Source organism: Loxodonta africana, chromosome 18 (assembly GCF_030014295.1).
Source record: "Loxodonta africana isolate mLoxAfr1 chromosome 18, mLoxAfr1.hap2, whole genome shotgun sequence".
NCBI classification, from domain to species: Eukaryota; Metazoa; Chordata; class Mammalia; order Proboscidea; family Elephantidae; genus Loxodonta; species Loxodonta africana.
Genome location: NC_087359.1, coordinates 67,200,397 through 67,214,204, shown reverse-complemented (window position 1 = coordinate 67,214,204; position 13,808 = coordinate 67,200,397). Strand labels below are relative to the sequence as shown.

Genomic DNA, 13,808 nt, shown 5'->3' with positions numbered 1-13,808 from the left:
CGCACCGGTCATTGGGTCAGGGCCCGCTCTAGTCCAGGATGACCTTGTCTTAATGAATCACATCTGCAAAGACCCAATTTCCAAATAAGGTCACATTCTGAGGTTTTCCAGGTGGACCTGAATTTGTAGGGGACACTCACCAGCCCCATGCAACAGGCAACACAAGCATTTGTCAAATTTACAATAAAGTATTTTTAAACAGACCACAACCCACTACTTTATTAGATGCAAACACTACAAACAAAACAAAACAAAAATCCTGCCCTCAGGGAGCTGACAGGCCAGTGTGGGGATGTAAAAGGAAAAGAAATGCTTGTGGAAAGAAAGAAAAAATACGAAACAGGATATGAGTCAATTAAGATCCTGCGTTTGGGTTAAAAAAATCAACGGGACATCACTTGCTGATTCCTACTGGTTGGTGATTGCCTAGCCATGCGCCAGGGCTGAAAATGCCAAGATGAATCAGACACAGTATCTGCCCTCAAAGATGGAGCAAGCTACCAGGGTTACATGAGCAAGGCCTGGTCACATAATCAAGGGCAGGTCACGTGACTAAGACCCAGATTACATGGCGCACCTAGTCACATGACCAAAGGTTACAAATAGACAAAGGCAGCTCTCAGGCTCTGAGGCTGCATGAACTAGGGCCCAGTGTTCACAGTGAAGAGGGGGCACCCCTGCTCTGCCCCCTGCAGCTCAACCCACCTTGAGGGCACATATGGAGCTTGACAACAGGCAGAAAGTCTTCTGAAAGTGGCTCAGGAGGTTGAGGGGCTCAGGCTAATGAAGAGCAGACCCAAGAGGATATGGTTGGTGCCTTGTACCCCTGCCTAGCAGGGTTAGGGTCCAGGAGCAGGGGATAGAGCCAGGGTGAATGAGGGTGGGACGGTTTCTGGAGAGCCAGTTCCAACTAACTTAGGAAATGGTTGTAACAGTTCAAAAATGGCCCATGAGGTTATACAAGCAAGGTACGTAACAGGCCACTTAGCAGGGATGCTGGGATGGAAATATTCAACCCTGGTTGGGGCACCTGGAAGCTGAGGTCCCTCCTGCGGCTCCTTAACCCTCCCAGGATCAGAATCCAGTCACATCAGCCTGGATGCATCTGGCCCATGAGGTCAGCATTACATGTTCGGACCTCCAGTAGGCGATGGACATCTCCCAGAGATGCTAGCCCAGACGAAGCCCTGGCCCTAGCTGCAGTCTGGGCCCCAGATCCTGCCTCTTAACATATGCTGTTGGCCACCAGGGGGCAAGTGAGCACAGGGATAGCTCTGAGGAAGTCCTCCCCTTGGAGGAACCCAGCTCAGATCCGGAGTGTCACCATCCTGAATCAGGCCCAGTGAAGGTTCCAGATATACAACCACAAGGAAACCCTACCCTGGCGAATCTCTCCTAAGATTTGTCTTGAGTTTCTATTCCTCGTACTGAGTCTCAGGTAATCTTCATGTTGATCCTGAGAAGTCAGGGGTGCTCTCCCCATTTTGCAGATGAGAAAACTGAGGCTCGGGCAGATTAAGTGCCTTCTCTGAGGGTTTAAGTGAAGGGATGGTGATCTAAATGCAGGCCACCAGGCCAGAGCTCTGTCATCCTCCTGAAGCATCACCCCACAGCACAGGGGAAAAATAGAGGGTGGTCTCTTCACTGTATCAGATGCCTCCACACCACAGCCCTGCCTCCTCAGTGAGCCCTGGTGGGGAGGAAGAGGAGGAGAGGGGCTGTTACCAGGAACAGGAGCATAAAGTACAGTCCCCAACTTGATTGGACCTTGGCCCTGCCCCCTAAAGATGCCCTGTCAATCCCACCCAGCCTGCTCCGAACAGGGGGCTACAAGCAGCCAGCATGCACACAAAGGACCGAAATAGCACTCTGGCCCACACCCTCCACGCACTAAAAACCCAAAACCCAGTGCCGTCACACTAATCCCCTCAAAATGCATGTGCGTTCCTCAAAGCGAACTAGGGATGGCTCTTAGACATATGAATACAGGCTCAACCTTAGGGCCCTGAACAAGAGAAATACTCATGGAAATTACCCTAAAACACCTTTTTTCACCTTGGCAATGGTCAAAAGGTCCAATAAACACTGTGCTGGCCAGCATGTGGGAAAACAGGCCCTCTTCACTCATTGCTAGGGAGAGTGAGAGCCACTACCATCTTGGGGAGGGCAATTTGGCAATGCCTTTCAAAACACAAAATGCACACATCCTCGGACCCAGCAGCCCCACCCCATGTGCAAACGGCACACGGACAATGCTAACCATTGCTGCGTTGTTCATAACGGCAAAAGAGAGGAGGCAACCTAAATGTCCGTCCGTGGGGGACTTGTTAAATTATGCTACAGTGAAATGGCATGACCTTTACAAAGAGTGAGGCATCTCTAAAGTATCTGAGATAATAACATCGTCGTGATTAATTATTATCCGAGAAAAGCAAAGTACAGAATGGAATGTACCAGAAGCTTCCATTTGTGTGGGTATAAACCCAGTGGATTAGATATGTGGGTATATATATGAATATTTATGGATATGTTCCATATATTTGGATCCATATATTTATGGATATATGCATATATATCCCATATATTTTGATCCATCCATATGGATCCATGTATTTATGGATATATGCAGAGAATATCTCTGGAATGGTATCTAAGAAACTAGTAACAAACCATTGCTTGAGGGAAGAGGGACTGGGAGGGGAGACATACTGTTCACCTTTGTTCCATTTAAATTTTATACCATGTACATCGTCTACCTATCCAGAAGACAGATTTAAAAAAAAGAATTTTTTTAAATGCATGCAGCAGGGTGATTTTTTGAGATACTAATTTATAGATTCTCCCTACTCTGGCTTCTTTGTCTCTGGGAAGGTTTGTGCAAGTTTCCTGACTTTTATCTCCAAAACCTCTTTCATTCCCATGAGAAAAGGATTTGAGGAGACAGAATCCCTGGAGCTGGAAAGAGAGAGATCCCCACTCCATGCCGCAGGCTGAGGAGAGGATGGAGATCTAGGCAGGTGCCTCAGGGCTCCAGGAGGCTGGAGGACGACTTCTGCTGTACGTGGGGAGCTCGGACCCAAGCCAGGAGCTGCAGACCAGGACACAATGGGCCACTAGGCCGGGGCTCACAGCCCCCAGTGCTCACCAGTGTGGAGAAAGCCTGCTCTGCACGTGTGTGCATGTGCATACCCTTACCCCCTCACCCCCTCACGCACACACACTATCCCCCCACCAAGGTGTTGGGGAAGACATCTGGGGGCTTTGGGACAATGGCAGGAGGACGAGGAAAGGAGAAGCTCCCACATTCTCCACTTGCTCCTCCAGACCCACCTTCCACCCTCTCGCCTACTCTGGGCCCTGGAGACTGAGGCACCCTGCCCCCTCCACCCACCACCACCTTCCGGTTAGTTTTGGCCAGTGGAAGGCACCAACAGGAGAATCCAGGAGAGTGAGGCTCCTCCCCTGCCAGGTCACCCATAGGTTGGTCCCTCAGCTGAAAGGTGCAGTGCCTGCCTGGGGCCTCTCTGTGTGGCTACCTTCAAGGGCAGGAATGCCCCTAGGTATTGCCTGTGCTTGTTGGTTTCCTTAAACCCTCGTTCACCTGTAAATAAAGTCCCTTCACTCAACTCTCCTCACGCTAGAATGCTCACATGTGACCTCTTTTCCTGCTGGGACCTTGGCTGAATCAGGACTAGGTTCTAACCAACCTACCAAATCTCATCACAGCATCCCACACCATCGCCTCCTCTGGCTTTCCACATCCTGACCAAGGCCCACGTGGTCTGACCCCCACCCCCCTACCCCCACCTCACCAGCTTTACCTCCTACTACTCCCCCTCCCTCTTAGACCTCAGCCACTTCAGCCTTTTCTACAGTTCTCAAACACAGCATTTTCCCTCTCACCACAGGGCCTTTGCACACCTTGTTCCCTATGCCTGGACGCGTCTTCCCAGTGCCTCTGTGCCTAGATACTTCCTACAGCGACTTCACTGTTGCTTCCTTCTGGAGGCCTTCCACTCTTACCTCCCTCCCCCTAAAAGCACCAGGAACCTCTGTTTCCTGGGACAAGTCATCATGCTTTTAGTTTTGTGATTATTTGATTACTGCCTTCCCCTCCTCCATCCTCCAGATTAAGGTCCTTAAAGGCCGGGCCTGGGTCTGCTTTCGCTCCTTTTGAACCCCAGAGCCTCTCAAGGTGCTGCCGTATAAAAGACGCTCCTTAGATACTTGTTAAACAAATGGACGAATGAACAAATGGCTTGTTCTCATTTTGCACTTCCGTAAGCGGCAGAAGCTGTACACATCCCCAGGAATGTGCAAACACTACACGGATAGATTCACATATGTATGCTAGCCACACACGTATCCTACATGTAAATAAATGCACAAATGCATTGATGTACACACTAGTGCACACACACAAACGCACAGGCACACACATGCGCACGCACAAGAACGGACCATGCCAAGTCATACGCATGTACACGCAAGAAAAGTGCTCCCAAGGCGGACGTCTGCCACCCTGAGCTCATTAAAGCAGCTAAATATAGCCTGTCTGCAGCTGTGCTCAGCAAGCTGCCCACACAGGCCAGGAAAAGACACCAGTTACCAGGCAGAGGAGTGGGGAGGCCAGCCGCGGGCAAGGGGCTTCTCACAGCCCATCTGTGTGGTGGGCTCCTCCTGGGGAGGCCGTGGGGCTGTGGGCACGCAGGAGGGGAGGCTCCTGGATGACGGTCCTGGGCATTCAGACTTTCTCCCTCTGGTCACTGACCCTGGGCAGCAGGACAGGAGGTCAACATTTCCAAGATGGAGAGGTGATGTTGAGCCACCCAAACCTTTTCACTCTGTCGCTTTGGGACAACCACACAGGTTTGTTTGATAGACAGTTAATGGGACCAGGGTTCCCTCTGAGCCAAGGGCCAGAGCTCAGTCCAGGACCAGGCTCGGGGCTGGAGTCAGGACCCAGCAGGAATAACTCAGGTTCAGCTGGTAGCTAGGGTGGGGGCTCAGACAGGAAGATCAAGGGCCATCTGGGACCAGGATCGGGTCTTGGTCTGGGGACGAGAGAACATTTTTCTCCGTGTGCAGCTCACTGCGCTGTTTCAGGGTCCCATAGAGCACCCCGCTCTAGGGATGGGCATGGCCATAAGCAGACCCTCCCCACACCTGGGGCAGCCACCTGCTGTCCCCCACATCTTAGCCATTTGACAGCCAATATGAGTTTTGGTCCCACATGTCAGTTCACTGTTGTACTCCATGTGGGCTGGGTCAAGACTGAGAGGGTCACAAATAGGTAAGCCCTCCTGTCACATAAACTTCCCCCCAGTTGGGATGAGGTAGAGGAAGCCCCCTCCAACTCACAAACACTTTCCTGCCCTGTACACATCTTGGACCCCAAGGTTTTAGGGGATTAGTGGAGCTGGCTCTCGAGGGGGAACCTGTGTGATGCAAGGGATAGTGGAGCACCTTCCCAGGTATCTGGGGTGACCACAGGAGGAGAAACTGTGGAAAAAAAGGAGCTCAGATGTGGCATAGAACTGAGGTCTGGAGATGGAGGGATGAGGAGAGCTGGGTTCGAGCCCTTTCCTTGGATAGGTCATTTCCTCCTTCTGAGTCTCCACTCTCTTGTTGTGAAATGGGTGTGATGGCTCTATCCCTTCCCAGATCCCAGGTGGTTATGAAGATCAGAGAACAGCCTGGAAAGATCCCTGTACCATGGAGCTGCTGAAATGGGAAGGGAAAGGGGATGGAGAGGATGGGGCAGCCACAGGTCTTCTGGGAGAAATGGGCCTGGATAGGGAGTGTGGGTATTGAATCAATGGCCCTACTCTCTGCCCTTTCTATGATGATGGTGGATCAGGGGTGGAAGGGGTGGGCCCAGCCCCCTGCACTCAGTGAGGAAAGGAGCAGAGAAGGTAGGTCAATAGTGCTGGGGCCCAAAGGCATCACCCTAGTCTTTCCTACAATGAGTCTTTCCTACTATCTGCTGTGGGGGAGCTGTCTCCAGGCCTCCATGGGGATGGGTGGGATATTCAAGCTTCTCAATTAGCCCATGGGGAAGCTGTGCTTAGATCTCGTGCCCCTCCCAGAATCCAGTGGGGAAAGGAAGGGGAAAAGCTGATGAGAAAAGTGGGCAGGGAGGTAGGACAGAGGGAAGTGGTGCCCGTCACCAGAGAGGAATCATGACAAGTGAGCAGGGGGCTGTCAGGACAAGAGGTGCCTCCTGGAAAGGTCTCTCTGACACCTGGAGAAAGGATTGGAACGGGAGAGACTGGAGGCAGGGAGGCCAGGCAGGAGGAGGCTGCAATGGTCCAGGAGACGGAAGCTGGCGGCCTCAGCTAGCGAGGGGTGCCTTTGAGAGCTCTGCTGGAGGTAGAACTGATGCTACTCAGGATCTGATTGAGCTCTGCCCGGTGTCAGAAAGGGAGCGGTCTGGAAGGACCCGCGGGTTTCTGGCTTGGGTTTGTGGACAATGTACCATTCAGTTGAGATGGAGAACAGAAGGAGTGAGGTCTGATGGGCAGATGATAAATTAGTTTCCTTGAGTCCCTGCACCCAGCACCATTGAGCAGACATAGGAGGAGAGACACAGACTAAGGACATGAGGAGACAAAGAGATAGCAACAGAAAAGCAGAGACCCCTGGGAAGTCGATCTAGGGGGGGCTCCCCACATAGGTGGGACGGGACACTGGCCACCTACAGAGCTAAGGCTACACGGCACATCATGCAGGGGATCCAGGTCTGCTGCCTCCCAGTCCAAGGCCCTCCTCTCCTCTGCTCCCACCCCACCCACAGTGGCTCCCCCGGTGCCCTCACTTCTACGTCCAAATTGCAAGCACAAGCCAGTGGTGGCAGGCTGCTGGGCTGTCTGTCCAATGGCAGGCTGCCAGGCCATCTGTTCAAGTGCAAAATGAGGACTTGGGACTGACCAGTGGTCACACAGGAGGGAGGACTCCAGGACTCCCCCTCCCCATGCAGAAAGGGCTGTCACCTCACACCTAGACAGGAGCTGAGAAGCCATGCTGGCTTCCTCCCTGTGCTTATGACCCAAGAAGCCCAGTGCTCCCTGGCCAGCTTAGGACAATCCTCTGGGGACTCAGACTCACAGGAAACCACCTCTGTGACCATGATGACTGAGGCAGCCACAGGACCAGCAGAGCACCAAAAACACTGAGCTTTGGGAGATGGCAAGATTCACCTCTCACACCTGCAACCAGGTATTGCAGTTGCCAGTGCTCATCCAAACTACCAATAACAAACAAGGACCATTAGCCACTTCCTGTATTCCAGGTGCAGGTCTTGGCACCACACGTATATTACCTCTGATGCCCTCAGCCACCCCAGGAAGCAGACCTCTTACTTATCTTTCCACGACGGGGCAAAGTGAAGCTCCGGGACATTAGGCAACTTGCCCAAAGTGTCACAGTCAACAAAGGCGCTGGGCTTCAAACCCAGGACTGTGTACTTCCAATGCCCAGATGTCCTAGCACAGTCCCAGGATTGATGGCGACCCCATGTGTGTCAGAGCAGAACTATGCTCCATAGAATTTTCGATAGCTGATTTTTCAGAAGTAGGCCTTTCTTCTGAGGCACCTCTGGGTAAACTCGAACCTCCAACCTTTTGGTTAGCAGCCAAGCATGTTAAGTGTTTGCACCATAAATATAAGCCATTGCTATTAATCTTTTTGGATTCAGGGTCACAAATTATGTTGCTAAATTTGGATTAAAAATAAACAAATAAACCATGATTAATTATCATTGTCATTTCATAAAATAAAAAGTATTTTAATACCAAAAATTGTAGGCAGGACATCAGTGTGGAATAAAAAACAGTCTTTTCAATTGAATACATTCAGCTTGATGGAAAAACACATCACAGTGTTGTTATTATTCTCACTCTGGGAAATGTTGGGCTTACACTTGGGAAAGGAGCCCTCGTGGCACAATGGTTAAGCGCTCAGCTGTTAACCAAAAGGTTGGCAGTTCAAACTCACCCACGGGAGAAAGACCTGGCAATCCGCTTCTGTAAAGATAACAGCCAAGAAAACTATGGGGCCGTTACACTCTGTCACACTGGGTCACCATGAGTCGGAATTGACTTGGTGGCACCTAACAAAAACAACACTTGGGAAACACTGGCCTAGAGGACCTCTGAGGTCCCATTTCAGCCCCAAAATTCACCTGCGTGTCTACTGCCGTTGTTGTTGTGTGCCATCAGTTCGACTCCGACTCATAGAGACCCTATATGACAGAGCAGAACTGCCTCGCAGCATTTCCTAGGCTGTAATCTTTATGGAAACAGGCCCTGGTGACGAAGTGGTTAAGTGATCTGCTGCTAACTGAAAGGTCAGTGGTTCGAACCCCCCAGCCGCTCCACAGGAGAAAGATGTGGCAGTCAGCGTCTGTAAAGGTTACAGCCTTGGAAACCCTATGGGGCAGCTCTACTCTGTCATATAGGGTCACTGTGAGTCGGGTTCAACTCAGTGGCAACAGCCTAGGTTTTGGTTTAACCTTTATGGGAGCAGACTGCCAGGTCTTTTCTCCTGCAGAGTTGCTGGCTGGGTTCAGACCGCCGACCTTTTGGTTAGCAGTAAGTGCTTAACCATTGTACCACCAGGGCTCCTGTCTTTACTAAATCAGAATATGCTTAAGGAACAGGATTCGATGACAGGCTTCAGCAATATAATTCTGACTAAAAATAAAAAAGAAGATGACTTTGCCTCTACTTAAATACGATTTTTTTTTTCCAGTCACGTCCAGAAGACATCAAACATCTCATCAGCTCAGTTGTGTCTGTGGAAAGCTGAGCTCTGGTTTGGCATCGTGGAGGCAAATGCCCTGAACAGGTGGCTGCATTTTTCACTTTGAGGCCGCTGTGTGGTTTCCTCCTCCTTAAGGGCCCAGCGGGGGGCAGCGGTGGTTCAGTGGTACAATTTCCAACTTCCATGTGAGACACCTGGGTTCAATTCCCTACCAATGCACTTTATACACAGTAACCACCCATCTGTCAGCAGGGGCTTGCTTGTTGCTACGATGTTGAACAGATTTCATCAGAGCGTCTAGACTAAGACAGACTAGGAGGAAAGCCCTGGCATCTACTTCAGGAAATCAGCCAATGAAAGCTCTGTGGATCACAAAGGTCTGACCTGCAACTGATTGGGGGCGGCACAGGACTAGGCAGCCTTTTGTTGGGTCAGAGGCCAACTCTACGTCAGCTAAGAATGACAAGAGACCCAGAAGGAAACATATGGGCTCATTTCCTCTCTCACGTTCCTGAGGAAAGTGGCGCCATCCTCCATATTCCAGGGGAGGGAGTGGGGCTAGCAAAGGGAAACATCTCCCCCGTTCCCTGTTCCACCCTTGCAGACATTCATGCCGACCAGCCCCTTAGGGGCTCTGTCTGTGTATTGCAATCGAGTGTTAAGACATAGACAAGGATCCTTGGGAAGCTGGTGTGCCCACCCAGGTCTGGGTCCTGGGCTATGGGAAGGCTGGTGTGGCAAGTGTCCCTCCTCCTGGGGATGGCATCTGAGGGACAGAAGAGCTTGGAGCAAGGCCTCAAGCTTGAGCCTGGGGAGCTGGCAAGTAGAGACGGCTGGGCCCCAAAAGCTACAACCATAGCTCCAAACAGCAGGAGAGAAAAGTAAGGCAAGGCTTGAGCACTTGAGCACACTCCTCAAACATACGCAGAGACAGCTCTCCATGACTCTAGACTCAAATGAAACACAGTACCACCAATAGCAAAGGCATTTGGCTCAGTCACTGCCTGCCAAATGCACCAGAGCCTCCAGGGAAGACGGCTTGAGGTTACTATGTCAGCAAGTTGATGCATCTATACCAAGTCCTTCCCACATCCAGTGCTGAGCTCATCTCCCTAGAAGACAGGGGCAGAAGGGAACCCAGAGAAGCCTGAAGAATGACAAGGACTTGGGAGGCCCCAGGACTCAGCCACCATGCCCTGAGCTTCTTCATCACATCCGGTACAGTTGGGAATGAGGATCTTATGACCATGGTTACCACCACCTGTGGTTCCTGGAAGTGTGCCACCCAAAGGAGAGTATCTCAAAAGCACTGACGGCTTGTCCCATTCTACCCTTCTCTCTCTCTCTGTCCACATGCAAACAACACGTGTGAGGTTTTCCCTGCCCTCAGCTGCTCTGCTGGACTCACCTCCCCACTCCACCAGCCCCAGGCCCTGCACTCTGGCTCTGACACCACAGCTGCCAAGCATGGGGGATTTGGGACCCCAAGTTGCTCAGACCAACTGAGTGACCCCTAGGCCCTCTGATCCTGCCTGAAGACAAGGTAGTGATGATCCTACAACCCTTCTGGGTCCTAAATGGACAAGAGAGGGGCTCCAGGTCCAAGGAGTTTGAACCACACCGCACCCTCCCCCCGCCCGCACAAGGGGAAGAGAAGACTCCAAGGGGGCCAGGCTTAACTCACGCTGCTTCTCCTGGAGGATGCTGGAGGTGCAGGGTGCCGTCCCTTCTCCTGCAGAAAAGAAATGAACTGTGAGTACAGGCTCCCTTTGTCACTGCGGACCAAACCCAAAAAACCAGGCCGGTTGCCATCGAGTCCATTCCAACTCATGGCAACCCCATGTGTTATAGAGTAGGACTGAGCTCCATAGGGTTTTCTTGGCTGTAATCTTTATGGAAGCAAATCGCTTCCACAGTGTCACTGGCTGGGTTCAAACTGCCAACATTTAGGTTAGTAGTTGAGGGCAAACAGTCTGTGCCACCCAGGGACTTCCACTATTGACCAAACCCTGCATTTCCAGGAGGTAGGCGCCCGGCCCTGCTCCTGCCCCAGACTTCAATCTTAGCCCTTTATGAAGGCAGAGTGTGGAACCATGCTGCCATCACCTGGGGAGGCATGGCCTGGCTCCTCTTCCACTTCTCCGACCTTCTAAACTCTGCCTTCTTCTCTGGGTCCTCTTCTCCCCCCACGTTCATGAAGCAGCTGCTTCCCAGGTGTTTTCCTTCTCTGGGCCCAGACTCTCTCCTCTGAGGGTCAGCATTGAACACCATGGCCGTGCACATCACCACCAATCTCCATCTCTAGCCCAGTCCTCCCTCCTAGTTCTTGACCCGTGTCCCACTGCCTCCCAGACACCTCTGATGTTTCCTATGTGCCTCACACTCATCACAGCCAAGTCCAATGTGCTAGCACTGAGCTTCTTACTGTGTCTCTTGCCTCCATGGCAGGTACCTCCTTCTTCCCAAGCCTGGGAGTCAATCCTGACGCTTTGCCCCTCCTTGTCGCCCACATTCAATCAGTCACAAAGTTCTGTGGGGCTGACTTCCTTACTTCTGCCCCTTCTCCATCACAACGTAGGCTCCACCATGGCAGGGATTCCTTCCTTGTCCCTTGGTGTGCTCCCAGGCCTAAAACAGTGCTTCTCAGCCTATATTTGTTGAATGAATCATTGAATTCCCCCACCACTGGCCAAATACAGAACTCCATCCTGTCTCGTTGGACTACTGAAATAGCTTCTTTCCTCTCATGAAAGCCTTTCTTTTCTATAAGTATGAAAATAATAGAAGTTCCTTATTGAAAATTTAAAAGCATTAACAAGTCTAACGAAGGCAAAAAGATTCCTTGTAATTCCATCACTAAGAGAAAACGTAATTGCATTTTATGTACTTCCAGTCCTTTTTCTATACACTTTTTCTTGGGGAAGGGGGGAAGCTATGGAGAACCAACCCAGGAGCCACCTCTTCCACAAAGACCTCACTTCTTCAGAAGCTTCAGCTCTCAAGACCTGCCCTCAGGGTCAGCTCTGGGTTCCAAGGGCCAGCACAGGGCAAGACTCAGGGAAGGCCAGTTCCCATCCACATTCCCACCCAGGACAGACAGGTGGCCCCAAGATGATTGCAACCTCCATGACTGAAAGCACTGGGTACCTGGATGGAGGTGGGCAAGATGCTTGTTCCCACAGGGTCACCCATCAAATATGCTGTGATGCTACCACCCCAGGGCAGAGCGGCACAGTGGGATTGGCACGCCTGAGCCAGACCCTCCTCTGCTGGGGGTAGCGGTCAGCAGCTGTCTTGGAGGCAGGCAGGAGGAAGCTGGGCTGGGCCTGGGGAGCCACAGGGCAGGGGAAAATCTGGTCAGGAACTGACCCCAGAAAGCGGGAAGGTGGGGAAGGCAGGACCACTTGTGAGCTGAAGCCCCTTAGCACATGCTCCATCACCTCAGTGGCTCTCACTTACAAAACTCGGATTCAAAGATAAAATTATTCAGAATTCCAGCATGAAACCCCAAGCCCAGGGTCCTTTGGAGCGCAGGGATCTCTGCAGGCAGAGGCTGCTGGTCAGAAGTCCTGACTACAACACAAATGCCTCTAGCATTTCTCAGCTCTGTACCAGACCCTGAGGTGGGGAGAAGAGTCTAGCCAAGGGATGGTCCAAGTCTGACTCATCGTCTCCACGTTCTCCTGCCAGGTCCGTAGCAGCTCCTCACCTAGACAGGGTGCAGGAGACTTCATATTCAGGAGACGGTGAAACCATGCAGTACTTTCATTACGAGAAAACAAGCAGGGCTTGCAGCCGGGGCAGGATCTCAATACGCGAGGATTCGTGGTAGGGAAGTGAGCAAGAGCATAAGCCCGGGTGAGCAGGAGTGCAGGGGGAGATGCAGGGGCAAGTAAAAAAAAAAAAAAAAAGTAGGTGGTTTTAAAGAACAGAAATGTATTTTTTCACAGTTTAGGAGGCTGCAGGTCTGAATTCAGGGCACCAGCTCTAGAGGAAGGCTCCCGCCCTGTCCACTCTGGGGGAAAACTCTTGTCCCTTTCAGCTACTCTCCTCTGTTTCTTGGTGATCTCCACAGGGCATCTGCCTGTCCCAGCTAGTGCACACCTGTTTCTTATTTGCTCTTTTTATATCTCAAAAGCAGTTAGGCTTAAGACACTCCCTACACTGATATGGCCTCACTAACATAACAAAGAAAACCCTATTCCCAAATGGGATCACATCCAGAGGTAAAAGGGTTAGGATTCCAACACATATTTTGGAGGGGACACAATGCAATCCATAACAGGATGCGATCCATAACAGAAGGAAAACTGTGAGAGAAGGAGGAGAGAGCCAAGCTCTGGGGCCTCTTCAAAGCTAACTCCACGAGTATGGGCTTGGTTGTTGTCTTAGCCATCTACTGCCGCTATAACAGAAATACCACAAGTGGATGGCTTCAACAAACAGAAATTTATTCTCTCACAGTCTAGGAGGCTAGAAGTCCGAATTCAGGGTGCCAGCTCCAGGGCAAGGCTTTCTCTCTCTGTCGGCTCTGGAGGAGGGTCCTCATCATCAATCTTCCCCTGGTCTAGAAGCTTCTCAGCGCCAGGACCCCAGGTCCAAACAAAGGACAAGCTCCCTTCCTTGTTCTTCATTCTTGGTGGCATGAGGTCCCCATCCTCTCTGCAGGATTCTCTCTTTTACGTCTCAAAAGAGACTGACTCAAGATACAACCTAATTCTGTAGATTGAGTCCTGCCTCATAAACATCAATAAACATCATTAAAAAAAAAAAAAAAATTATAGAGGTTAGTATTTACAACACATAAGTAATTACATCAGATCACAAAATGGTGGAGAACCACACAGTACTGGGAATCATGACCTAGCCAAGTTGATACACGTTTTGGGGAGCCACAATTCTATCCATAACAGTTGTGTAAACTGTAAAGGCTGTTCCTGGGCATGCAAGGAGCTTCACAGTTTGCCTTGTGCTTTCCCTTCTGTTAAATCATTACAATCTCACACCTGCAGGAAAAGGGCACCAGGTTCTCTTAGCGGATGAGG

General features: G+C 51.1%; 1 protein-coding gene across 1 annotated transcript in view; it reads right to left on the bottom strand.

Annotated features, from left to right (window-relative positions):
* The window catches only part of PITPNM3 (PITPNM family member 3), an 88,636-nt gene that overhangs the window by 39,075 nt on the left and 35,753 nt on the right, over nt 1-13,808 (bottom strand). The window contains exon 3 of the mRNA XM_064271627.1: nt 10,448-10,495. Within this exon, the coding sequence (XP_064127697.1) occupies nt 10,448-10,495 (48 nt within the window). The remainder of the gene's footprint in view (nt 1-10,447; nt 10,496-13,808) is intronic.